This window comes from Copadichromis virginalis, linkage group LG17, assembly GCF_057382275.1.
Source record: "Copadichromis virginalis isolate Kocher_CV1m ecotype Utaka linkage group LG17, C_Virginalis_male_GT1.1, whole genome shotgun sequence".
Lineage (NCBI taxonomy): Eukaryota > Metazoa > Chordata > Actinopteri > Cichliformes > Cichlidae > Copadichromis > Copadichromis virginalis.
Window position 1 is genome coordinate 2802654 of NC_140634.1, and position 23294 is coordinate 2825947.

The window sequence follows — 23294 nt, forward strand, 5'->3', positions numbered from 1 at the left end:
TCATCCTTTTTGGTTGAGTCCATGGTGATGGCCTGTGTCTTTCCGAGTTCTCCTCAAACACTTTGGCTTCCCTCTACAATGTTAGGCCTCTTATTAACCTTTGTCATGTCATGCACACATTGCTCAAGAGCTGTTGCCATATTGGATGTGATAACCTGTAGCGATCACATCCAATAACTCATGTGTTGTTTACATACAAATGATCACTGCTTTTTTTTCACTGCTGTGCTGCTGGTTGCAGCAATCACCAGGGATAGAGAATCTTTTTTGTTGCCTTTCAGGTGATTTGGATAGAAGAGGAGCATCACATAAAAGGTAGTATCAGTTCTAAATTATTTGAAATCCAAGTATCTGTTTCAAACAATATTTGACTGTGAGGCTTGGTTACCGGTTGTTGCTGGTTCTCACTGGTTGTCACTAGTTGTTACCGCTTGCTGCTGGTGCAGCAGCACTGACAGCTAACATGGCGGTTAAATCGACACATTTTGCTGCACCCATTTTTAGTTTTAATTGTTTTATGTCAGCTTTTCAGCTCCACCTTCTCCACTTCTTCCACACTAAACTTTTTCTACAAGCTGCGTGAGCGCACACCAAAGGTAGGGGAGGTGCTCAGGTTCACTGTCATTGATCATAATCGATCGATAGTGAAAAGTCCCCGCTCAATGCTCAGCTCAAATGCACAAATATATACAATTATGAGATATTCATGAAGTATTTTTATTTTATTTTGCCATTTATATATGTTGGCACTAACAGTGCTCAAGACAATACTTATATACTGTCAATATGTGACATATTGAAATCGCGTTTGAATTTGCGCTTGTTTTTTGCTTTCACTTTGCAATCGCACGAACTGTGTATAGAGAGCGACAGCACTGATCTGTGAGTGATGATAATTTGTGCACCAATTCCTCTGACATCGTCTTATCAATCGTTAGCTTACTATGCAAACATGACAAGTGAAATCTCCTGCAGCTTAAACATGTGAGAGGTTGATCGCGCAGAGAATCGCTGAGCGTTATGTGAGTGCGTGTGTAAAAGCAGCAGGATATATATTTTAGTTCTGCTGAGCCAAATAAGACAGGTCAGGGTGAAGAAGTGACAGCCAAAGAAAAGCTTACCACAAAACGGAGAAGTTATGACAAATCAGACTATAAGGCAAAAAGAAAGTGCAGCTTTATGGTTTCATGGACAAAAGAATTTCTGTGGCTGCGATATGATGAGCTAAATAACCAGGGCTGCACATAAGTGGTCCGCAGGTGTGCATTCGCTGTCAAAATAAAAAACACGCACAAGGGTTAGGGTTAAATTTAAAAACTGTACTTTTGAGTTAAAATATATATTTATAATTTTAATAAATGACAAATTAAAAAGGCATGAACATTTTTTTGTATCGAAAAAACATCGAACCGTGACACCAAAGTATCGAACCGAACCGTGAATTTTGTGTATTGTTGCACCCCTAATATATATATATATATGTGTGTAATTTTAACAAGAACTTTATTGAACAATCAGTGAGTATACAACATACAAACAGATGAGGTATACAAGTGGAACATAAATATGAACAACCAGCGGTTAAAGAAAAAAAGAAAAAAAACCCCACACCGATAGAGTTGGGAAGCAGGTACCATGCTTGTTACATCAGCTAACAATACTAACTTCCACAACACTCACCAAGACAGTCGGAGGTTAGGTAAAACAGAGCAAATAAATTATTGAGAAATTATAAGAAAATACATTAGGCAGGAAAGGAAAAAGAATAACTGTGGAAGTTCAAATTCACTGGGCTACACGTGCTTTCTTTCTATAGCCTTTGAACCTTGAAAAATATAACCTCATCACAGTAACGCATAATTTTATTATGCATTACATCCAATACTGCTCATACATTTAGTGAGTAACTAGTCACAATAATGCGCACAGATACGATTTATAGATCAGTCAACACATTCCAGCACCTTTAGGCAACTGTTTTTGTGATTTGGTGCTGTAAATAAAACTGAAATCAAGTGAATTTTGACTTATGGAGTCACACAAACCACCTGCAACTCAACACCTCAAAGACTAAGGAACTGGTTGTGGACTTCGGGAGGTCCAGAGAAGGTCCACTGCCAGTTCAGATAGAGGGGGAGGAGGTGGAGGTGGTCAACAAGTACAAGTACCTCGGGCTGTGGGTGGACAATAAACTGGACTGGTCATGCAACACAGAGCACCTGTATAAAAAAGCCCAAAGCCGACTGTACTTCCTCAGGAGGCTGAGGTCTTTTAACATCTGCAGGAAGCTCCTGAGGATGTTTTACCAGTCAGTGGTTGCTGGAGTACTTTTCTATGCTGTGGTGTGCTGGGGGAGCAGCACAGCAAAGAGGGACTCATCCAGGCTGGAGAAACTGATCAGGAGGGCTAGCTCTGTGGTCGGCATGAAGCTGGACACTCTGGTGACAGTGGCAGAGAAAAGGACATTAAAGAAACTGATGGACATTATGGACAATGCTGGGCATCCTCTGCACACGGCCATAAACAACCAGAAGAGTCTGTTCAGTGACAGGTTGCTTCTCCCCAAGACAAGAACTAACAGACTTAAAAACTCCTTTGTCCCACACGCCATCAGACTGTTTAACTCCTCTCTGGAGGGGAGAGGGAGGGGAAACAGGAGGACAAAGGAGGGGGGAACAACTAAGCTGTAGTGCCTCTTCACCTCACTGTACAATACCTTGTGCAATACTTTTTGTAAATAGTCAACAGACTCAATACTTGAAATGTGCAATTCACTTGTATTTTTATTTTTTATTCCTATTTATTCTATTTATCCCCTTTGTATATTTTATTTATATTTGTCTCTGTATTTATATATGTGTGTGTGTGTGTGTGTGTGTGTGTGTGTGTGTGTGTGTGTGTGTGTGTGTGTGTGTGTGTGTGTGTGTGTGTATATATATATATAACAGTTCTGTAACTGTAACTTTGGTCGTTGCTGTGCTTTTTTTGGAAGTCGAATTTCCCAGAGGAACCCACCCGAGGGATTAATAAAGTTCTATCTTATCTTATCTTATCTTATCTTATCTTATCTTATCTTATCTTATCTTATCTTATCTTATCTTATCTTATCTTATCTCTTAACCTGTGCTGCTAGCTTTTAGCCTGCAAAGCTATCCATTAGCCTTCACTACTGCCTTACAAGTAAATGCTGCCCAAAGAGAGTCCTTCTTGTTGGTATAATAGCTACAATATTATCTATAATATCCATTGCTTGTTCCTAACTAGTTTTATGGCCTTTGTTGTAGAAGCACAGTTCCCACCTTGAAGCAGCCCTCTATAAACATGCATTTATGCAGCTGCGCTACAGTTTTTGCAATATTGCACCCCTAAATAAATCTTTACAGAACTTTGCCTTCACCAGAAACTACTGCCTAGCCCAGGCTGATGTTCTGTAGCTATGGAAACCAAGAATTCCAAAATCTTGTGATGTCATCACCTCGTTGTTATAAGACATTGTTATAAGACACTAAAGATCATAGTTCTCACACACAGCTCATTGCATCTTTGCAGAGTGAAGAGTGAAATCCTGAAACTAAATTAACCTAAATGAATCACACAATGTCAAAGTCTTGGCCAACTTATACTGCACCACGTCCTGTGGATCTGAATAACCCTCTAGGTAAGTCAAATGGGATTCATATGGTAATTATGCATGCTTCTGGGTTTTTATTTGAGGCAACTGAATTTGACTTAAATCATCTTTTGTTGATTTCAGGACACCAAACAGAGCCTTGCATCTCCACACTGGTGAAGATGACTCCAGATGGAAGAATAGAGGGAAGAAAGAGAAGGGACTTACCTGAAAGACTGGACAAATCCCCCAAAAAAAGCAAAAGCAGTGGAGGTCCAAAACCGGGTCCCAGCCACTTTGTTTCTGGGGAATCCAGTTTGAAATGTAAGTGATAAGACCTGTTTTAGCTGTGACATTATCTTGGCTATGTAGTTTATTTTGTGACTTTAACTGTGTACTTAACGGTCTTTAACTTTGTAGTTGGTTCATTTAGCCTTCTTTGTGTTGATTTTCAGTGTGCAGTTATTGCTTTAATGCACGATTGCCAGACCTTAGAAAGTCAGTAGAAAGCAGTTGACACAGAGTTGGACTGAAAATGCTTAAAGTCAAACTACTTTTTCCATTTTAGTTGGCCTTCTCATAGTGCCTTCAAGCGACTCTAGTATAATTAAGAGGAGCAACAAACGGAAGAGCACTAGTGACGAATCTGAGGGACCATCCAGCAAAAAAAGCAGGACAACGAGCCCAGAGGAGAGTCCCACCCAGGAACCCTCTGAAACATGTGACTCACCGAGGATATCCGGCACTGACAGAAAAGGTAAGATAATGGCAATATTTCTGAGCTGGATCACAAGATCCTTTAGAATTTGTCCTGGGGTTTGAGATTGGGTTTGATTCCTGTGGGACCAATCGACAATAAGAGACACTCTGGGCAGTAGTGACGTTACCTACCTACTAATCTGCTAAAATGTAGCTGCTATTTACCAATTAATAGAAATGTTATAGCAAAGCTCTATAGGACTGTGCCAGCTGTTTTCTGTGTAACAAGTCATAACCTGTATGTTTTTCCTGTGTGTCTGCAGAAGACTTCCTGGAAAAATATCAAGAGCTGGAGGTGCTGGGTCATGGAGGCTTTGCCACCGTGTTTTCTGGAATACGCATAAAAGACAGTTTTCCAGTATGGCTTCTTACATTTGCATTTCACAGATCTTCAGTTTATTCCTGTTTGTACTTCTCTAACCCAGAAAATGTCTTTAATGCAGGTGGCAATCAAACATGTTCAACAGCGCAGACTTGCGCGCACAACAATGGTAAGCGTCTTTTCTTATTCCAGCAGGTATTTATATTATTTCAGGCCTTCTCAGGCATCAAGCATAAGGCACGTATTTCCTCCGTGCATGAACCAGACTGGTCTCACAGTTGTGTGTGAAATCGTCAGGAAATATGGTCGAATTCTATGAACAGTGGGTCACCTTATTGTTTAAACTGACATGTTTCAGTGGAAAGAATGCTTTTTAAAGATCAGGTCATTTTGTGACTATTTCAAAACTGTCTGTACGCTGATAGCTACTTTTGTTGAAATTCTGAATACTGACCTGAAGTAACTTTCCTTCTGAAGGATTGGAATGGGAAAAGTACTGATGTTCCCCTGGAGGTGGCGCTACTGATACAAGTTGGGGCTGGACCACACGATACGGAAAGCAGTATAACCCCACTTCTACTTGACTGGTTTGATCTGGAAGATGAGCTTATTATGGTTTTTGAGAAACCAGAAAATTGCATGGACTTAGACAATTACCTCAAAACTACAGATAAACCTCTGTCAGAGACACATGTTAAGGTAAGTGACGAGCATTTGGAGCTTACAGCAGTTTTTCATAGAGAATGTCCTGTGCTCCAAATATGGCTTCCTTTCTTTTAGGTCATAATGAAGCAACTAGTTGACGCAGCCATTACGATGGATAACAAGGGGGTTTTCCACCGAGATATTAAACCACACAACATTCTAATTGAAACATCTTCGGAGGAACCCCGAGTGCGATACATCGATTTTGGCTGTGGAGTCACGTTTACTCCGGGACAAAGGTTCAGGAGGAACGCAGGTATGTTTTCAGCCACAGCGTTGTGCTGTCATGAACTGTCTCCACATCATGTTCCCTCCCCATTAATTCTTCTTATCTTTGTGTTTTAGGAACCAGGATCTACTATAGTCCAGAGTGGTTCATGTACGGCTTCTGCTCTGCAGAATATACTACAGCCTGGCAGCTGGGTGTTGTGATGTACCAGCTGTTACACAACAAGTTACCATTTGACTGCGACTACAAGATCATCAACCAAAACCCACCGATTTTAGCTGACATTTCAAACAGTAAGATTTCTGCCAAAAGGGCTGTTGATATAAGAAAGGTGAAATAACTTTGTGGATAACTTTAACAAGAGTATTTCATTTCTGTAAAGAATGCAGGGATTTTTTGACGGGGTGTCTGAGGAAGCACTACAAGGACCGCTTCACCCTGGAGGATCTTCGGAATCACATGTGGCTCAAATGATTTCTGCGCACCATGAACTAAAAGGTTATGGAGCAAAAGCTCCAACACATCACAAGTCATCAACAAGTCACTTTTCAAATTTAGTAGCAATGTTGCAGTTGCTGTCACGTGGCTCTTTTTTGGTGTTTTCTTTTCCAATCCAGCAGCAAGCAGTCTGAGACCTCCATCTGACCTTCATCTAAATATAGTGTCAAGCGGCGGCTGTGTGAAGGCAAGAGAGGACCCAAATGCACAGCTCTAGACACACGGTGATGACCTCAAAGGCAGGTCTTTATTAACAGGAACGTAAGAAGCCATACAATAACTAACCTGGGAGCAACTAAAGCTGAGGCGCTGGGAAGACACGGTAAATGCACACAACCTAGAGGGACGACGCAACACAGAACAAAGGGACACTCTGACATAAATACACAGAAGGTAATGAGAGAAGTGGGAACACACGGGGAACACAGCTGAAGACAATTAGCGAGCAGGGAGGACACGAAACTGAAAATACTGACACCAAGATGTGGACCTTAAACACAACACAGTACACAGAGATGAGCACAGAGAGAGAGAGGCAGAGAAGAAGGATGAATATGGGGGGATGAGGAGAACACAGAACACAAAGGATGGGAACACGGTACCAGAACAAACACCACAATAAAAACATGGACACAGGGGGAATCCAAATACCAAACCAACCAATCCAATGGACATAAGGAACAAAATACAAAACTACAGGAAAACTAAGAACACTGGGTCAAAATGACCCAGGACCATGACATATAGGCTTTTGTAGGCTTGCTTTATGAAAAATGTCATTGATGAAAATGTAGTGTATATCTGTTATTAACCTCTGTCTCTCTTCCACAGCATGTCTTTATCCTGTCTTCCTTCTCTCACCCCAACCGGTCGCAGCAGATGGCCGCCCCTCCCTGAGCCTGGTTCTGCCGGAGGTTTCTTCCTGTTAAAAGGGAGTTTTTCCTTCCCACTGTCGCCAAAGTGCTTGCTCAAAGGGGGTCATATGATTGTTGGGTTTTTCTCTGTATCTATGAAGCGCCTTGAGGCGACTTTTGTTGTGATTTGGCGCTATATAAATACAATTGAATTGAATTGGGCAGCACGGTGGCACGGTGGTTAGCACTGTTGCCGCACAGCAAGAAGGTCCTGAGTTTAATTCCAACATCAGGCCGGGGTCTTTCTGTGTGGAGTTTGCATGTTCTCCCCGTGTTTGCGTGGGTTCCCTCCGGGTACTCCGGCTTCCTCCCACCGTCCAAAGACATGCAGCTTGTGGGGATAGGTTAATTGGATAATCCAAATTGCCATTAGGTGTGAACGTGAGTGTGAATGGTTGTCTGTCCCTGTGTGTTGGCCCTGCGACAGACTGGCGACCTGTCCAGGGTGTACCCTGCCTCTCGCCCTATGACAGCTGGGATAGGCTCCAGCGCCCCCCGCGACCCTTGAATTGAAGTGAGGCCATGATGCATTTTATTGTAGCTCATCATCATCCGACCCTGCCCTGAAAGTAGCTGAAGAAATGTTGGCATACCGAAAGGTTTGCTTTGGGGGTACTATTTGGTGCCATTTTAAGTTAACAACTATTAAAAAAAAAAAAAAAGAGTCATATTTTGTGTGATTTTTTCATTACTGTTGTATATACTATATTAATGTTTGACCACATTTGGGAATCAGAGCAGAGAGAAGATGACAACAGGTGGCGCCATATTGCCAACTGACTAGTCTTCTTCATAAAATATGATACAAAAGCATGATTACAAATACAATAAATGCTTCTGGATGGCAAATGCTCTGTTCAGTACACACGTTTTACTTTGAACACATAGGTATGCAGCATGCACACAACATGCATTCATCCTTTTTGGTTGAGTCCATGGTGATGGCCTGTGTCTTTCCGAGTTCTCCTCAAACACTTTGGCTTCCCTCTACAATGTTAGGCCTCTTATTAACCTTTGTCATGTCATGCACACATTGCTCAAGAGCTGTTGCCATATTGGATGTGATAACCTGTAGCGATCACATCCAATAACTCATGTGTTGTTTACATACAAATGATCACTGCTTTTTTTTCACTGCTGTGCTGCTGGTTGCAGCAATCACCAGGGATAGAGAATCTTTTTTGTTGCCTTTCAGGTGATTTGGATAGAAGAGCAGCATCACATAAAAGGTAGTATCAGTTCTAAATTATTTGAAATCCAAGTATCTGTTTCAAACAATATTTGACTGTGAGGCTTGGTTACCGGTTGTTGCTGGTTCTCACTGGTTGTCACTAGTTGTTACCGCTTGCTGCTGGTGCAGCAGCACTGACAGCTAACATGGCGGTTAAATCGACACATTTTGCTGCACCCATTTTTAGTTTTAATTGTTTTATGTCAGCTTTTCAGCTCCACCTTCTCCACTTCTTCCACACTAAACTTTTTCTACAAGCTGCGTGAGCGCACACCAAAGGTAGGGGAGGTGCTCAGGTTCACTGTCATTGATCATAATCGATCGATAGTGAAAAGTCCCCGCTCAATGCTCAGCTCAAATGCACAAATATATACAATTATGAGATATTCATGAAGTATTTTTATTTTATTTTGCCATTTATATATGTTGGCACTAACAGTGCTCAAGACAATACTTATATACTGTCAATATGTGACATATTGAAATCGCGTTTGAATTTGCGCTTGTTTTTTGCTTTCACTTTGCAATCGCACGAACTGTGTATAGAGAGCGACAGCACTGATTGGTGAGTGATGATAATTTGTGCACCAATTCCTCTGACATCGTCTTATCAATCGTTAGCTTACTATGCAAACATGACAAGTGAAATCTCCTGCAGCTTAAACATGTGAGAGGTTGATCGCGCAGAGAATCGCTGAGCGTTATGTGAGTCCGTGTGTAAAAGTAGCAGGATATATATTTTAGTTCTGCTGAGCCAAATAAGACAGGTCAGGGTGAAGAAGTGACAGCCAAAGAAAAGCTTACCACAAAACGGAGAAGTTATGACAAATCAGACTATAAGGCAAAAAGAAAGTGCAGCTTTATGGTTTCATGGACAAAAGAATTTCTGTGGCTGCGATATGATGAGCTAAATAACCAGGGCTGCACATAAGTGGTCCGCAGGTGTGCATTCGCTGTCAAAATAAAAAACACGCACAAGGGTTAGGGTTAAATTTAAAAACTGTACTTTTGAGTTAAAATATATATTCATAATTTTAATAAATGACAAATTAAAAAGGCATGAACATTTTTTTTGTATCGAAAAAATATCGAACCGTGACACCAAAGTATCGAACCGAACCGTGAATTTTGTGTATTGTTGCACCCCTAATATATATATATATGTGTGTAATTTTAACAAGAACTTTATTGAACAATCAGTGAGTATACAACATACAAACAGATGAGGTATACAAGTGGAACATAAATATGAACAACCAGCGGTTAAAGAAAAAAAGAAAAAAACCCCACACCGATAGAGTTGGGAAGCAGGTACCATGCTTGTTACATCAGCTAACAATACTAACTTCCACAACACTCACCAAGACAGTCGGAGGTTAGGTAAAACAGAGCAAATAAATTATTGAGAAATTATAAGAAAATACATTAGGCAGGAAAGGAAAAAGAATAACTGTGGAAGTTCAAATTCACTGGGCTACACGTGCTTTCTTTCTATAGCCTTTGAACCTTGAAAAATATAACCTCATCACAGTAACGCATAATTTTATTATGCATTACATCCAATACTGCTCATACATTTAGTGAGTAACTAGTCACAATAATGCGCACAGATACGATTTATAGATCAGTCAACACATTCCAGCACCTTTAGGCAACTGTTTTTGTGATTTGGTGCTGTAAATAAAACTGAAATCAAGTGAATTTTGACTTAACCTGTGCTGCTAGCTTTTAGCCTGCAAAGCTATCCATTAGCCTTCACTACTGCCTTACAAGTAAATGCTGCCCAAAGAGAGTCCTTCTTGTTGGTATAATAGCTACAATATTATCTATAATATCCATTGCTTGTTCCTAACTAGTTTTATGGCCTTTGTTGTAGAAGCACAGTTCCCACCTTGAAGCAGCCCTCTATAAACATGCATTTATGCAGCTGCGCTACAGTTTTTGCAATATTGCACCCCTAAATAAATCTTTACAGAACTTTGCCTTCACCAGAAACTACTGCCTAGCCCAGGCTGATGTTCTGTAGCTATGGAAACCAAGAATTCCAAAATCTTGTGATGTCATCACCTCGTTGTTATAAGACATTGTTATAAGACACTAAAGATCATAGTTCTCACACACAGCTCATTGCATCTTTGCAGAGTGAAGAGTGAAATCCTGAAACTAAATTAACCTAAATGTATCACACAATGTCAAAGTCTTGGCCAACTTATACTGCACCACGTCCTGTGGATCTGAATAACCCTCTAGGTAAGTCAAATGGGATTCATATGGTAATTATGCATGCTTCTGGGTTTTTATTTGAGGCAACTGAATTTGACTTAAACAAAATCATCTTTTGTTGATTTCAGGACACCAAACAGAGCCTTGCATCTCCACACTGGTGAAGATGACTCCAGATGGAAGAATAGAGGGAAGAAAGAGAAGGGACTTACCTGAAAGACTGGACAAATCCCCCAAAAAAAGCAAAAGCAGTGGAGGTCCAAAACCGGGTCCCAGCCACTTTGTTTCTGGGGAATCCAGTTTGAAATGTAAGTGATAAGACCTGTTTTAGCTGTGACATTATCTTGGCTATGTAGTTTATTTTGTGACTTTAACTGTGTACTTAACGGTCTTTAACTTTGTAGTTGGTTCATTTAGCCTTCTTTGTGTTGATTTTCAGTGTGCAGTTATTGCTTTAATGCACGATTGCCAGACCTTAGAAAGTCAGTAGAAAGCAGTTGACACAGAGTTGGACTGAAAATGCTTAAAGTCAAACTACTTTTTCCATTTTAGTTGGCCTTCTCATAGTGCCTTCAAGCGACTCTAGTATAATTAAGAGGAGCAACAAACGGAAGAGCACTAGTGACGAATCTGAGGGACCATCCAGCAAAAAAAGCAGGACAACGAGCCCAGAGGAGAGTCCCACCCAGGAACCCTCTGAAACATGTGACTCACCGAGGATATCCGGCACTGACAGAAAAGGTAAGATAATGGCAATATTTCTGAGCTGGATCACAAGATCCTTTAGAATTTGTCCTGGGGTTTGAGATTGGGTTTGATTCCTGTGGGACCAATCGACAATAAGAGACACTCTGGGCAGTAGTGACGTTACCTACCTACTAATCTGCTAAAATGTAGCTGCTATTTACCAATTAATAGAAATGTTATAGCAAAGCTCTATAGGACTGTGCCAGCTGTTTTCTGTGTAACAAGTCATAACCTGTATGTTTTTCCTGTGTGTCTGCAGAAGACTTCCTGGAAAAATATCAAGAGCTGGAGGTGCTGGGTCATGGAGGCTTTGCCACCGTGTTTTCTGGAATACGCATAAAAGACAGTTTTCCAGTATGGCTTCTTACATTTGCATTTCACAGATCTTCAGTTTATTCCTGTTTGTACTTCTCTAACCCAGAAAATGTCTTTAATGCAGGTGGCAATCAAACATGTTCAACAGCGCAGACTTGCGCGCACAACAATGGTAAGCGTCTTTTCTTATTCCAGCAGGTATTTATATTATTTCAGGCCTTCTCAGGCATCAAGCATAAGGCACGTATTTCCTCCGTGCATGAACCAGACTGGTCTCACAGTTGTGTGTGAAATCGTCAGGAAATATGGTCGAATTCTATGAACAGTGGGTCACCTTATTGTTTAAACTGACATGTTTCAGTGGAAAGAATGCTTTTTAAAGATCAGGTCATTTTGTGACTATTTCAAAACTGTCTGTACGCTGATAGCTACTTTTGTTGAAATTCTGAATACTGACCTGAAGTAACTTTCCTTCTGAAGGATTGGAATGGGAAAAGTACTGATGTTCCCCTGGAGGTGGCGCTACTGATACAAGTTGGGGCTGGACCACACGATACGGAAAGCAGTATAACCCCACTTCTACTTGACTGGTTTGATCTGGAAGATGAACTTATTATGGTTTTTGAGAAACCAGAAAATTGCATGGACTTAGACAATTACCTCAAAACTACAGATAAACCTCTGTCAGAGACACATGTTAAGGTAAGTGACGAGCATTTGGAGCTTACAGCAGTTTTTCATAGAGAATGTCCTGTGCTCCAAATATGGCTTCCTTTCTTTTAGGTCATAATGAAGCAACTAGTTGACGCAGCCATTACGATGGATAACAAGGGGGTTTTCCACCGAGATATTAAACCACACAACATTCTAATTGAAACATCTTCGGAGGAACCCCGAGTGCGATACATCGATTTTGGCTGTGGAGTCACGTTTACTCCGGGACAAAGGTTCAGGAGGAACGCAGGTATGTTTTCAGCCACAGCGTTGTGCTGTCATGAACTGTCTCCACATCATGTTCCCTCCCCATTAATTCTTCTTATCTTTGTGTTTTAGGAACCAGGATCTACTATAGTCCAGAGTGGTTCATGTACGGCTTCTGCTCTGCAGAATATACTACAGCCTGGCAGCTGGGTGTTGTGATGTACCAGCTGTTACACAACAAGTTACCATTTGACTGCGACTACAAGATCATCAACCAAAACCCACCGATTTTAGCTGACATTTCAAACAGTAAGATTTCTGCCAAAAGGGCTGTTGATATAAGAAAGGTGAAATAACTTTGTGGATAACTTTAACAAGAGTATTTCATTTCTGTAAAGAATGCAGGGATTTTTTGACGGGGTGTCTGAGGAAGCACTACAAGGACCGCTTCACCCTGGAGGATCTTCGGAATCACATGTGGCTCAAATGATTTCTGCGCACCATGAACTAAAAGGTTATGGAGCAAAAGCTCCAACACATCACAAGTCATCAACAAGTCACTTTTCAAATTTAGTAGCAATGTTGCAGTTGCTGTCACGTGGCTCTTTTTTGGTGTTTTCTTTTCCAATCCAGCAGCAAGCAGTCTGAGACCTCCATCTGACCTTCATCTAAATATAGTGTCAAGCGGCGGCTGTGTGAAGGCAAGAGAGGACCCAAATGCACAGCTCTAGACACACGGTGATGACCTCAAAGGCAGGTCTTTATTAACAGGAACGTAAGAAGCCATACAATAACTAACCTGGGAGCAACTAAAGCTGAGGCGCTGGGAAGACACGGTAAATGCACACAACCTAGAGGGACAACGCAACACAGAACAAAGGGACACTCTGACATAAATACACAGAAGGTAATGAGAGAAGTGGGAACACACGGGGAACACAGCTGAAGACAATTAGCGAGCAGGGAGGACACGAAAGTGAAAATACTGACACCAAGATGTGGACCTTAAACACAACACAGTACACAGAGATGAGCACAGAGAGAGAGAGGCAGAGAAGAAGGAAGAATATGGGGGGATGAGGAGAACACAGAACACAAAGGATGGGAACACGGTACCAGAACAAACACCACAATAAAAACATGGACACAGGGGGAATCCAAATACCAAACCAACCAATCCAATGGACATAAGGAACAAAATACAAAACTACAGGAAAACTAAGAACACTGGGTCAAAATGACCCAGGACCATGACATATAGGCTTTTGTAGGCTTGCTTTATGGAAAATGTCATTGATGAAAATGTAGTGTATATCTGTTATTAACCTCTGTCTCTCTTCCACAGCATGTCTTTATCCTGTCTTCCTTCTCTCACCCCAACCGGTCGCAGCAGATGGCCGCCCCTCCCTGAGCCTGGTTCTGCCGGAGGTTTCTTCCTGTTAAAAGGGAGTTTTTCCTTCCCACTGTCGCCAAAGTGCTTGCTCAAAGGGGGTCATATGATTGTTGGGTTTTTCTCTGTATCTATGAAGCGCCTTGAGGCGACTTTTGTTGTGATTTGGCGCTATATAAATACAATTGAATTGAATTGGGCAGCACGGTGGCACGGTGGTTAGCACTGTTGCCGCACAGCAAGAAGGTCCTGAGTTCAATTCCAACATCAGGCCGGGGTCTTTCTGTGTGGAGTTTGCATGTTCTCCCCGTGTTTGCGTGGGTTCCCTCCGGGTACTCCGGCTTCCTCCCACCGTCCAAAGACATGCAGCTTGTGGGGATAGGTTAATTGGATAATCCAAATTGCCATTAGGTGTGAATGTGAGTGCGAATGGTTGTCTGTCCCTGTGTGTTGGCCCTGCGACAGACTGGCGACCTGTCCAGGGTGTACCCTGCCTCTCGCCCTATGACAGCTGGGATAGGCTCCAGCGCCCCCCGCGACCCTTGAATTGAATTGAATTGAATTGAAGTGAGGCCATGATGCATTTTATTGTAGCTCATCATCATCCGACCCTGCCCTGAAAATAGCTGAAGAAATGTTGGCATACCGAAAGGTTTGCTTTGGGGGTATACTATTTGGTGCCATTTTAAGTTAAAAACTATTAAAAAAAAAAAAAAAAAGAGTCATATTTTGTGTGATTTTTTCATTACTGTTGTTGTCCCAAGAAGCAAGATGGCGCCTGTGTTTGGCTGTGCCGCTGCCTCCGTCCGTGTGTTTGTTTACTTCATATGTTATGCAAGTGTTCTTGCTACAGCTTTGTCCGATGTCATCTCCCTTCGGATTTATGATCGCCATGCGTTACTGCCGATCAAATCTGCTATGGATAACTTTCAGAGTCAACGATACGACGTTATTTTCCCACCGCCGCTTGAGCGCGACGCAGCACCCGGTTCACCTCCACTCTTGCCGGTCAGCTCAATTTTGCTTCAGAGGCCTCGTCGGAGGAAGCGGGGGAAGAGAGCCGGCTTTGTTGTCCTGCTCCGTCGTCTTCGGAAAGAGGCAGATCTTCGGGGGCTTTATTCCTGGGCTGCTAGCGGTAAGATCCGCCTGAGACTTGTCGGAGCTGGATTAATCCCCACAACCCACTGTGTTTGAACTGAGCCCTTAGCCCTATATGGGCCTTTAAATGAGCACATTGCCCCAGAAACCTTTGTTTCTCCAAGTACTTGTGTATAAAAAACTATATATTAATGTTTGACCACATTTGGGAATCAGAGCAGAGAGAAGATGACAACAGGTGGCGCCATATTGCCAACTGACTAGTCTTCTTCATAAAATATGATACAAAAGCATGATTACAAATACAATAAATGCTTCTGGATGGCAAATGCTCTGTTCAGTACACACGTTTTACTTTGAACACATAGGTATGCAGCATGCACACAACATGCATTCATCCTTTTTGGTTGAGTCCATGGTGATGGCCTGTGTCTTTCCGAGTTCTCCTCAAACACTTTGGCTTCCCTCTACAATGTTAGGCCTCTTATTAACCTTTGTCATGTCATGCACACATTGCTCAAGAGCTGTTGCCATATTGGATGTGATAACCTGTAGCGATCACATCCAATAACTCATGTGTTGTTTACATACAAATGATCACTGCTTTTTTTTTCACTGCTGTGCTGCTGGTTGCAGCAATCACCAGGGATAGAGAATCTTTTTTGTTGCCTTTCAGGTGATTTGGATAGAAGAGGAGCATCACATAAATGGTACTATCAGTTCTAAATTATTTGAAATCCAAGTATCTGTTTCAAACAATATTTGACTGTGAGGCTTGGTTACCGGTTGTTGCTGGTTCTCACTGGTTGTCACTAGTTGTTACCGCTTGCTGCTGGTGCAGCAGCACTGACAGCTAACATGGCGGTTAAATCGACACATTTTGCTGCACCCATTTTTAGTTTTAATTGTTTTATGTCAGCTTTTCAGCTCCACCTTCTCCACTTCTTCCACACTAAACTTTTTCTACAAGCTGCGTGAGCGCACACCAAAGGTAGGGGAGGTGCTCAGGTTCACTGTCATTGATCATAATCGATCGATAGTGAAAAGTCCCCGCTCAATGCTCAGCTCAAATGCACAAATATATACAATTATGAGATATTCATGAAGTATTTTTATTTTATTTTGCCATTTATATATGTTGGCACTAACAGTGCTCAAGACAATACTTATATACTGTCAATATGTGACATATTGAAATCGCGTTTGAATTTGCGCTTGTTTTTTGCTTTCACTTTGCAATCGCACGAACTGTGTATAGAGAGCGACAGCACTGATTGGTGAGTGATGATAATTTGTGCACCAATTCCTCTGACATCGTCTTATCAATCGTTAGCTTACTATGCAAACATGACAAGTGAAATCTCCCGCAGCTTAAACATGTGAGAGGTTGATCGCGCAGAGAATCGCTGAGCGTTATGTGAGTGCGTGTGTAAAAGCAGCAGGATATATATTTTAGTTCTGCTGAGCCAAATAAGACAGGTCAGGGTGAAGAAGTGACAGCCAAAGAAAAGCTTACCACAAAACGGAGAAGTTATGACAAATCAGACTATAAGGCAAAAAGAAAGTGCAGCTTTATGGTTTCATGGACAAAAGAATTTCTGTGGCTGCGATATGATGAGCTAAATAACCAGGGCTGCACATAAGTGGTCCGCAGGTGCGCATTCGCTGTCAAAATAAAAAACACGCACAAGGGTTAGGGTTAAATTTAAAAACTGTACTTTTGAGTTAAAATATATATTTATAATTTTAATAAATGACAAATTAAAAAGGCATGAACATTTTTTTTGTATCGAAAAAATATCGAACCGTGACACCAAAGTATCGAACCGAACCGTGAATTTTGTGTATTGTTGCACCCCTAATATATATATATATGTGTGTAATTTTAACAAGAACTTTATTGAACAATCAGTGAGTATACAACATACAAACAGATGAGGTATACAAGTGGAACATAAATATGAACAACCAGCGGTTAAAGAAAAAAAGAAAAAAAACCACACCGATAGAGTTGGGAAGCAGGTACCATGCTTGTTACATCAGCTAACAATACTAACTTCCACAACACTCACCAAGACAGTCGGAGGTTAGGTAAAACAGAGCAAATAAATTATTGAGAAATTATAAGAAAATACATTAGGCAGGAAAGGAAAAAGAATAACTGTGGAAGTTCAAATTCACTGGGCTACACGTGCTTTCTTTCTATAGCCTTTGAACCTTGAAAAATATAACCTCATCACAGTAACGCATAATTTTATTATGCATTACATCCAATACTGCTCATACATTTAGTGAGTAACTAGTCACAATAATGCGCACAGATACGATTTATAGATCAGTCAACACATTCCAGCACCTTTAGGCAACTGTTTTTGTGATTTGGTGCTGTAAATAAAACTGAAATCAAGTGAATTTTGACTTAACCTGTGCTGCTAGCTTTTAGCCTGCAAAGCTATCCATTAGCCTTCACTACTGCCTTACAAGTAAATGCTGCCCAAAGAGAGTCCTTCTTGTTGGTATAATAGCTACAATATTATCTATAATATCCATTGCTTGTTCCTAACTAGGTTTATGGCCTTTGTTGTAGAAGCACAGTTCCCACCTTGAAGCAGCCCTCTATAAACATGCATTTATGCAGCTGCGCTACAGTTTTTGCAATATTGCACCCCTAAATAAATCTTTACAGAACTTTGCCTTCACCAGAAACTACTGCCTAGCCCAGGCTGATGTTCTGTAGCTATGGAAACCAAGAATTCCAAAATCTTGTGATGTCATCACCTCGTTGTTATAAGACATTGTTATAAGACACTAAAGATCATAGTTCTCACACACAGCTCATTGCATCTTTGCAGAGTGAAGAGTGAAATCCTGAAACTAAATTAACCTAAATGAATCACACAATGTCAAAGTCTTGGCCAACTTATACTGCACCACGTCCTGTGGATCTGAATAACCCTCTAGGTAAGTCAAATGGGATTCATATGGTAATTATGCATGCTTCTGGGTTTTTATTTGAGGCAACTGAATTTGACTTAAACAAAATCATCTTTTGTTGATTTCAGGACACCAAACAGAGCCTTGCATCTCCACACTGGTGAAGATGACTCCAGATGGAAGAATAGAGGGAAGAAAGAGAAGGGACTTACCTGAAAGACTGGACAAATCCCCCAAAAAAAGCAAAAGCAGTGGAGGTCCAAAACCGGGTCCCAGCCACTTTGTTTCTGGGGAATCCAGTTTGAAATGTAAGTGATAAGACCTGTTTTAGCTGTGACATTATCTTGGCTATGTAGTTTATTTTGTGACTTTAACTGTGTACTTAACGGTCTTTAACTTTGTAGTTGGTTCATTTAGCCTTCTTTGTGTTGATTTTCAGTGTGCAGTTATTGCTTTAATGCACGATTGCCAGACCTTAGAAAGTCAGTAGAAAGCAGTTGACACACAGAGTTGGACTGAAAATGCTTAAAGTCAAACTACTTTTTCCATTTTAGTTGGCCTTCTCATAGTGCCTTCAAGCGACTCTAGTATAATTAAGAGGAGCAACAAACGGAAGAGCACTAGTGACGAATCTGAGGGACCATCCAGCAAAAAAAGCAGGACAACAAGCCCAGAGGAGAGTCCCACCCAGGAACCCTCTGAAACATGTGACTCACCGAGGATATCCGGCACTGACAGAAAAGGTAAGATAATGGCAATATTTCTGAGCTGGATCACAAGATCCTTTAGAATTTGTCCTGGGGTTTGAGATTGGGTTTGATTCCTGTGGGACCAATCGACAATAAGAGACACTCTGGGCAGTAGTGACGTTACCTACCTACTAATCTGCTAAAATGTAGCTGCTATTTACCAATTAATAGAAATGTTATAGCAAAGCTCTATAGGACTGTGCCAGCTGTTTTCTGTGTAACAAGTCATAACCTGTATGTTTTTCCTGTGTGTCTGCAGAAGACTTCCTGGAAAAATATCAAGAGCTGGAGGTGCTGGGTCATGGAGGCTTTGCCACCGTGTTTTCTGGAATACGCATAAAAGACAGTTTTCCAGTATGGCTTCTTACATTTGCATTTCACAGATCTTCAGTTTATTCCTGTTTGTACTTCTCTAACCCAGAAAATGTCTTTAATGCAGGTGGCAATCAAACATGTTCAACAGCGCAGACTTGCGCGCACAACAATGGTAAGCGTCTTTTCTTATTCCAGCAGGTATTTATTAAGGCTGCCACGATTTGTCGACTAGTCACGATTACGTCGACTATCAAAATCGTCGACGACTGATTTAATAGTCGACGCGTCGTTTGAAGCTTTGTAAGATCACAAAAGACGCAGGAGTAAGTGGCAGGATTTAAGAGTGTAATAACGGACTGAAACAGAAGATGGCAGCATTGCATGTACAAGGATGTCAGCTACCGTTAAACCCCGAAGAAGAAGAAGAAGCAGCTGTGTCCCAGAATTCATAGCGCGGCCCAGCGCAGTTTCCAACAATGGCGGCAGCTAGTTAGTTTTAATATTACTCTTATTATTCTTTCTGGGTCACAAAATAAACGTTTAACATATTTTCAGGCGAGAATGTAGCTGTGTAAACCTCAAATATCTGCTCAGTTTATCAGGACACCACATATTTTCAAAAGCGCTCCGACGTTTTCGGAGACATCTGTTACCCACTAGCTCGTTAGCGAGCCGGGGGCTAGGCTCACTAGCGCCGTGAGAACACCGGACTCCCCGCAAATCGTTTTCAAACCCACCGCCGTCTTTCGCTACTCAGGTTAAATATATATGAGTCACTTAGATAACTTAAAATGTTATTGTTTGGCTTTTTTTTTAGTATTTTATTTGTTCCTGAGTAAATCAGTTTGTCTGAGATTAAAGTTATAGTTTTTACACAGCTGAATAAACATCAAGCAGACAACTGATTATCAGAAGTGTGAGATGCTCCAGAATATACTCCAGTGTCCTGTTATATTTTAGATAGCAAGGAGTTTATTAAACTTCACCGAAACAATCTGCAAATTTCATTAAAATGTAATAAACTATCATCTTGTCTTTATTTTTAGTTAGCACAGACCTTAAACACTTAAAGCTGTAAGCTAATGATAGTTATATAAGAGCAGATACTGCTGGTGCAATAAGCTGTAGTTTTACGTCCAATGGATGATCTGATTAGTCGACTATCAAAATTATCGTTTGTGGCAGCCCTAGTATTTATATTATTTCAGGCCTTCTCAGGCATCAAGCATAAGGCACGTATTTCCTCCGTGCATGAACCAGACTGGTCTCACAGTTGTGTGTGAAATCGTCAGGAAATATGGTCGAATTCTATGAACAGTGGGTCACCTTATTGTTTAAACTGACATGTTTCAGTGGAAAGAATGCTTTTTAAAGATCAGGTCATTTTGTGACTATTTCAAAACTGTCTGTACGCTGATAGCTACTTTTGTTGAAATTCTGAATACTGACCTGAAGTAACTTTCCTTCTGAAGGATTGGAATGGGAAAAGTACTGATGTTCCCCTGGAGGTGGCGCTACTGATACAAGTTGGGGCTGGACCACACGATACGGAAAGCAGTATAACCCCACTTCTACTTGACTGGTTTGATCTGGAAGATGAGCTTATTATGGTTTTTGAGAAACCAGAAAATTGCATGGACTTAGACAATTACCTCAAAACTACAGATAAACCTCTGTCAGAGACACATGTTAAGGTAAGTGACGAGCATTTGGAGCTTACAGCAGTTTTTCATAGAGAATGTCCTGTGCTCCAAATATGGCTTCCTTTCTTTTAGGTCATAATGAAGCAACTAGTTGACGCAGCCATTACGATGGATAACAAGGGGGTTTTCCACCGAGATATTAAACCACACAACATTCTAATTGAAACATCTTCGGAGGAACCCCGAGTGCGATACATCGATTTTGGCTGTGGAGTCACGTTTACTCCGGGACAAAGGTTCAGGAGGAACGCAGGTATGTTTTCAGCCACAGCGTTGTGCTGTCATGAACTGTCTCCACATCATGTTCCCTCCCCATTAATTCTTCTTATCTTTGTGTTTTAGGAACCAGGATCTACTATAGTCCAGAGTGGTTCATGTACGGCTTCTGCTCTGCAGAATATACTACAGCCTGGCAGCTGGGTGTTGTGATGTACCAGCTGTTACACAACAAGTTACCATTTGACTGCGACTACAAGATCATCAACCAAAACCCACCGATTTTAGCTGACATTTCAAACAGTAAGATTTCTGCCAAAAGGGCTGTTGATATAAGAAAGGTGAAATAACTTTGTGGATAACTTTAACAAGAGTATTTCATTTCTGTAAAGAATGCAGGGATTTTTTGACGGGGTGTCTGAGGAAGCACTACAAGGACCGCTTCACCCTGGAGGATCTTCGGAATCACATGTGGCTCAAATGATTTCTGCGCACCATGAACTAAAAGGTTATGGAGCAAAAGCTCCAACACATCACAAGTCATCAACAAGTCACTTTTCAAATTTAGTAGCAATGTTGCAGTTGCTGTCACGTGGCTCTTTTTTGGTGTTTTCTTTTCCAATCCAGCAGCAAGCAGTCTGAGACCTCCATCTGACCTTCATCTAAATATAGTGTCAAGCGGCGGCTGTGTGAAGGCAAGAGAGGACCCAAATGCACAGCTCTAGACACACGGTGATGACCTCAAAGGCAGGTCTTTATTAACAGGAACGTAAGAAGCCATACAATAACTAACCTGGGAGCAACTAAAGCTGAGGCGCTGGGAAGACACGGTAAATGCACACAACCTAGAGGGACAACGCAACACAGAACAAAGGGACACTCTGACATAAATACACAGAAGGTAATGAGAGAAGTGGGAACACACGGGGAACACAGCTGAAGACAATTAGCGAGCAGGGAGGACACGAAAGTGAAAATACTGACACCAAGATGTGGACCTTAAACACAACACAGTACACAGAGATGAGCACAGAGAGAGAGAGGCAGAGAAGAAGGAAGAATATGGGGGGATGAGGAGAACACAGAACACAAAGGATGGGAACACGGTACCAGAACAAACACCACAATAAAAACATGGACACAGGGGGAATCCAAATACCAAACCAACCAATCCAATGGACATAAGGAACAAAATACAAAACTACAGGAAAACTAAGAACACTGGGTCAAAATGACCCAGGACCATGACATATAGGCTTTTGTAGGCTTGCTTTATGGAAAATGTCATTGATGAAAATGTAGTGTATATCTGTTATTAACCTCTGTCTCTCTTCCACAGCATGTCTTTATCCTGTCTTCCTTCTCTCACCCCAACCGGTCGCAGCAGATGGCCGCCCCTCCCTGAGCCTGGTTCTGCCGGAGGTTTCTTCCTGTTAAAAGGGAGTTTTTCCTTCCCACTGTCGCCAAAGTGCTTGCTCAAAGGGGGTCATATGATTGTTGGGTTTTTCTCTGTATCTATGAAGCGCCTTGAGGCGACTTTTGTTGTGATTTGGCGCTATATAAATACAATTGAATTGAATTGGGCAGCACGGTGGCACGGTGGTTAGCACTGTTGCCGCACAGCAAGAAGGTCCTGAGTTCAATTCCAACATCAGGCCGGGGTCTTTCTGTGTGGAGTTTGCATGTTCTCCCCGTGTTTGCGTGGGTTCCCTCCGGGTACTCCGGCTTCCTCCCACCGTCCAAAGACATGCAGCTTGTGGGGATAGGTTAATTGGATAATCCAAATTGCCATTAGGTGTGAACGTGAGTGCGAATGGTTGTCTGTCCCTGTGTGTTGGCCCTGCGACAGACTGGCGACCTGTCCAGGGTGTACCCTGCCTCTCGCCCTATGACAGCTGGGATAGGCTCCAGCGCCCCCCGCGACCCTTGAATTGAATTGAGGCCATGATGCATTTTATTGTAGCTCATCATCATCCGACCCTGCCCTGAAAGTAGCTGAAGAAATGTTGGCATACCGAAAGGTTTGCTTTGGGGGTACTATTTGGTGCCATTTTAAGTTAACAACTATTAAAAAAAAAAAAAAAAGAGTCATATTTTGTGTGATTTTTTCATTACTGTTGTATATACTATATTAATGTTTGACCACATTTGGGAATCAGAGCAGAGAGAAGATGACAACAGGTGGCGCCATATTGCCAACTGACTAGTCTTCTTCATAAAATATGATACAAAAGCATGATTACAAATACAATAAATGCTTCTGGATGGCAAATGCTCTGTTCAGTACACACGTTTTACTTTGAACACATAGGTATGCAGCATGCACACAACATGCATTCATCCTTTTTGGTTGAGTCCATGGTGATGGCCTGTGTCTTTCCGAGTTCTCCTCAAACACTTTGGCTTCCCTCTACA

General features: G+C 41.6%; 3 protein-coding genes across 7 annotated transcripts; all 3 read left to right on the plus strand.

Annotated features, from left to right (window-relative positions):
* Nucleotides 1–298: 298 nt before the first annotated feature.
* Nucleotides 299–7710, plus strand: LOC146688759 (serine/threonine-protein kinase pim-2-like). 3 transcript variants are annotated; one of them, XR_014916157.1, is made up of 11 exons: nt 299–315; nt 3550–3658; nt 3755–3934; nt 4179–4367; nt 4633–4727; nt 4813–4860; nt 5169–5390; nt 5472–5652; nt 5742–5918; nt 6008–6445; nt 6955–7710. XR_014916157.1 is itself a non-coding variant. In XM_085437445.1 (10 exons), the coding sequence occupies exons 2-10, from the start codon at nt 3586–3588 to the stop codon at nt 6097–6099; spliced, it is 1257 nt and encodes a 418-aa protein (XP_085293571.1). In that variant the 5' UTR covers nt 299–315; nt 3550–3585; the 3' UTR covers nt 6100–7710. The 3 variants fall into 3 exon arrangements, 1 of the variants encoding a protein (XP_085293571.1); XM_085437445.1 differs by having other exon boundaries at nt 6008–7710; XR_014916158.1 differs by lacking the exon at nt 299–315 and having other exon boundaries at nt 3338–3658; nt 6955–7709.
* A 1929-nt stretch (nt 7711–9639) lies between these two features.
* On the plus strand, nt 9640–14576 carry LOC146688760 (serine/threonine-protein kinase pim-2-like). Its single transcript, XM_085437780.1, has 10 exons — nt 9640–10518; nt 10620–10799; nt 11044–11232; nt 11498–11592; nt 11678–11725; nt 12034–12255; nt 12337–12517; nt 12607–12783; nt 12873–13310; nt 13820–14576. Exons 1-9 carry the CDS (start codon nt 10446–10448, stop codon nt 12962–12964), a joined length of 1257 nt encoding a protein of 418 aa, XP_085293906.1. The 5' UTR covers nt 9640–10445; the 3' UTR covers nt 12965–13310; nt 13820–14576.
* A 257-nt stretch (nt 14577–14833) lies between these two features.
* Nucleotides 14834–22976, plus strand: LOC146688761 (serine/threonine-protein kinase pim-2-like). 3 transcript variants are annotated; one of them, XM_085437781.1, is made up of 12 exons: nt 14834–14999; nt 15639–15672; nt 17815–17923; nt 18025–18204; nt 18451–18639; nt 18905–18999; nt 19085–19132; nt 20433–20654; nt 20736–20916; nt 21006–21182; nt 21272–21709; nt 22219–22976. In XM_085437781.1, exons 3-11 carry the CDS (start codon nt 17851–17853, stop codon nt 21361–21363), a joined length of 1257 nt encoding a protein of 418 aa, XP_085293907.1. In that variant the 5' UTR covers nt 14834–14999; nt 15639–15672; nt 17815–17850; the 3' UTR covers nt 21364–21709; nt 22219–22976. The 3 variants fall into 3 exon arrangements, with proteins under 3 accessions (XP_085293907.1, XP_085293909.1, XP_085293908.1); XM_085437783.1 differs by lacking the exons at nt 14834–14999; nt 15639–15672 and adding an exon at nt 15881–15953; XM_085437782.1 differs by lacking the exons at nt 14834–14999; nt 15639–15672 and having other exon boundaries at nt 17687–17923.
* Nucleotides 22977–23294: the final 318 nt, after the last annotated feature.

Bases quoted from the DNA above. Each gene is read 5' to 3' on its own strand.
- LOC146688759 (XM_085437445.1), top strand. From the start codon at position 3,586: ATGAATCACACAATGTCAAAGTCTTGGCCAACTTATACTGCACCACGT. The intron at 5,391-5,471 runs GTAAGTGACGAG...CCTTTCTTTTAG, and splicing joins TGTCAGAGACACATGTTAAG to GTCATAATGAAGCAACTAGT. The intron at 5,919-6,007 runs GTAAGATTTCTG...ATTTCTGTAAAG, and splicing joins TTTAGCTGACATTTCAAACA to AATGCAGGGATTTTTTGACG.
- LOC146688760 (XM_085437780.1), top strand. From the start codon at position 10,446: ATGTATCACACAATGTCAAAGTCTTGGCCAACTTATACTGCACCACGT. The intron at 10,519-10,619 runs GTAAGTCAAATG...TGTTGATTTCAG, and splicing joins GGATCTGAATAACCCTCTAG to GACACCAAACAGAGCCTTGC. The intron at 12,784-12,872 runs GTAAGATTTCTG...ATTTCTGTAAAG, and splicing joins TTTAGCTGACATTTCAAACA to AATGCAGGGATTTTTTGACG.
- LOC146688761 (XM_085437781.1), top strand. From the start codon at position 17,851: ATGAATCACACAATGTCAAAGTCTTGGCCAACTTATACTGCACCACGT. The intron at 17,924-18,024 runs GTAAGTCAAATG...TGTTGATTTCAG, and splicing joins GGATCTGAATAACCCTCTAG to GACACCAAACAGAGCCTTGC. The intron at 18,205-18,450 runs GTAAGTGATAAG...TTTCCATTTTAG, and splicing joins TGGGGAATCCAGTTTGAAAT to TTGGCCTTCTCATAGTGCCT.